The following is a 1,176-nucleotide window of genomic DNA, read 5'->3' as shown; positions in this document are numbered from 1 at the left end:
ACACAAAAGTCAGAGACTTCACATGAGATTTGGACCATCTTGTGGGGGAAAGCAGATTACTTCCTACTTGCGTGCGCCCCCTCTGGTGGGGAAACGTTTTTCAGGGAAACAAACTTTTTCAGAACACCGGTAGATGGCAGCCATTACAGACGAACATGTGTTTGTTGTTGTTCCAGGAGCAGCTCAGTCACACATTAATGTCATTAGTTTGTTATCATTACTAAGCTGCAGGACCGATTTTCCCCCCTTTTTTTCACATCATGTCTCCTGTTTGGATCTGTTATTATCTCACTCTGAAGCACAGAAGAGTGTCAGAGGTGAGCTTGTTTCAACTGCTTTTTTACAACGCGGTCTCATTTCCAGACTCAAAAATTCTGCCGATATTTCAGTTAAAATTCATAAGTAAAAACATTTATCCGAGTATAACACTTCCCCCAACTTTATGGATGATTTTATGGATTAAATTTTATGTATTATACTTGAATAAATAYGGTAATTCAGTTTAAAATGGGCTGCTGTTCTGGTTCCTGCAGATGTCAGCAGGAACTCAGATTCTGATGCACGGGTGGGTCGGCCCACTCCCCTTACAACAGCAAACTGAAGCGAGCAGGTTTTTGTCCAGAAGTTTCTGCCCTGCTGTCAGACTCAACAGTGAAAACAGGCGGTTTAAAAACAGCAGCCTCACACACAAAACACACTCAACCAACATTCAGCTGTCAACAAGCAGCCTGAACAGTGCCTTTGAGATTCAGTTTTTACACTTCTAAACCATCAATCTAAACTCATAGATACTGTTACTTCAAAAAGGAACTTCTGAAATTTAACTTGCAACACAAAGAGAAGAAACACCAGGTGTTATTTCCTACCTTGGCAGCCACGATGCTGAGGCCCATGCCATTGTGCTTCTTCAGGGTTACGGTGACAACCTCCGGCTCTTTCCTCATTGGCTGAAAAGGGAGAAAGACAGGAAACAAACTGTGAGGAGGACACCTCTTCAGAGCACAACGTATGGAGTGAACGTCTGGAGAACAGAAGATAGTGTGGAGGAGAGGAGAGGGAGGGACGAGGGGAAGGCCAGAGGAACCTGTGGTCGCTGGAATCAAGTCAAGAATGGAAACCACACACACACACACACACACACACACACACACACACACACACACACACACACACACA

At 44.1% G+C, this 1,176-nt stretch overlaps 1 protein-coding gene across 2 annotated transcripts in view; it reads right to left on the bottom strand.

The window, feature by feature from the left end:
- LOC106511082 (afadin) overlaps positions 1-947 on the bottom strand; it is a gene marked incomplete at its 5' end in the record, with an annotated part of 12,526 nt that extends 11,579 nt beyond the window's left edge. For both annotated transcript variants that reach the window (XM_013999825.1, XM_013999827.1), the window contains 1 exon segment: positions 867-947. In XM_013999825.1, coding sequence (XP_013855279.1) covers positions 867-947 — 81 coding nt within the window.
- Between the last annotated feature and the right edge of the window lie 229 nt (positions 948-1,176).

Source organism: Austrofundulus limnaeus, unplaced genomic scaffold (genome assembly GCF_001266775.1).
Source record: "Austrofundulus limnaeus strain Quisiro unplaced genomic scaffold, Austrofundulus_limnaeus-1.0 Scaffold2496, whole genome shotgun sequence".
NCBI lineage: Eukaryota > Metazoa > Chordata > Actinopteri > Cyprinodontiformes > Rivulidae > Austrofundulus > Austrofundulus limnaeus.
This window is presented reverse-complemented; position numbering and strand designations above follow the sequence as displayed.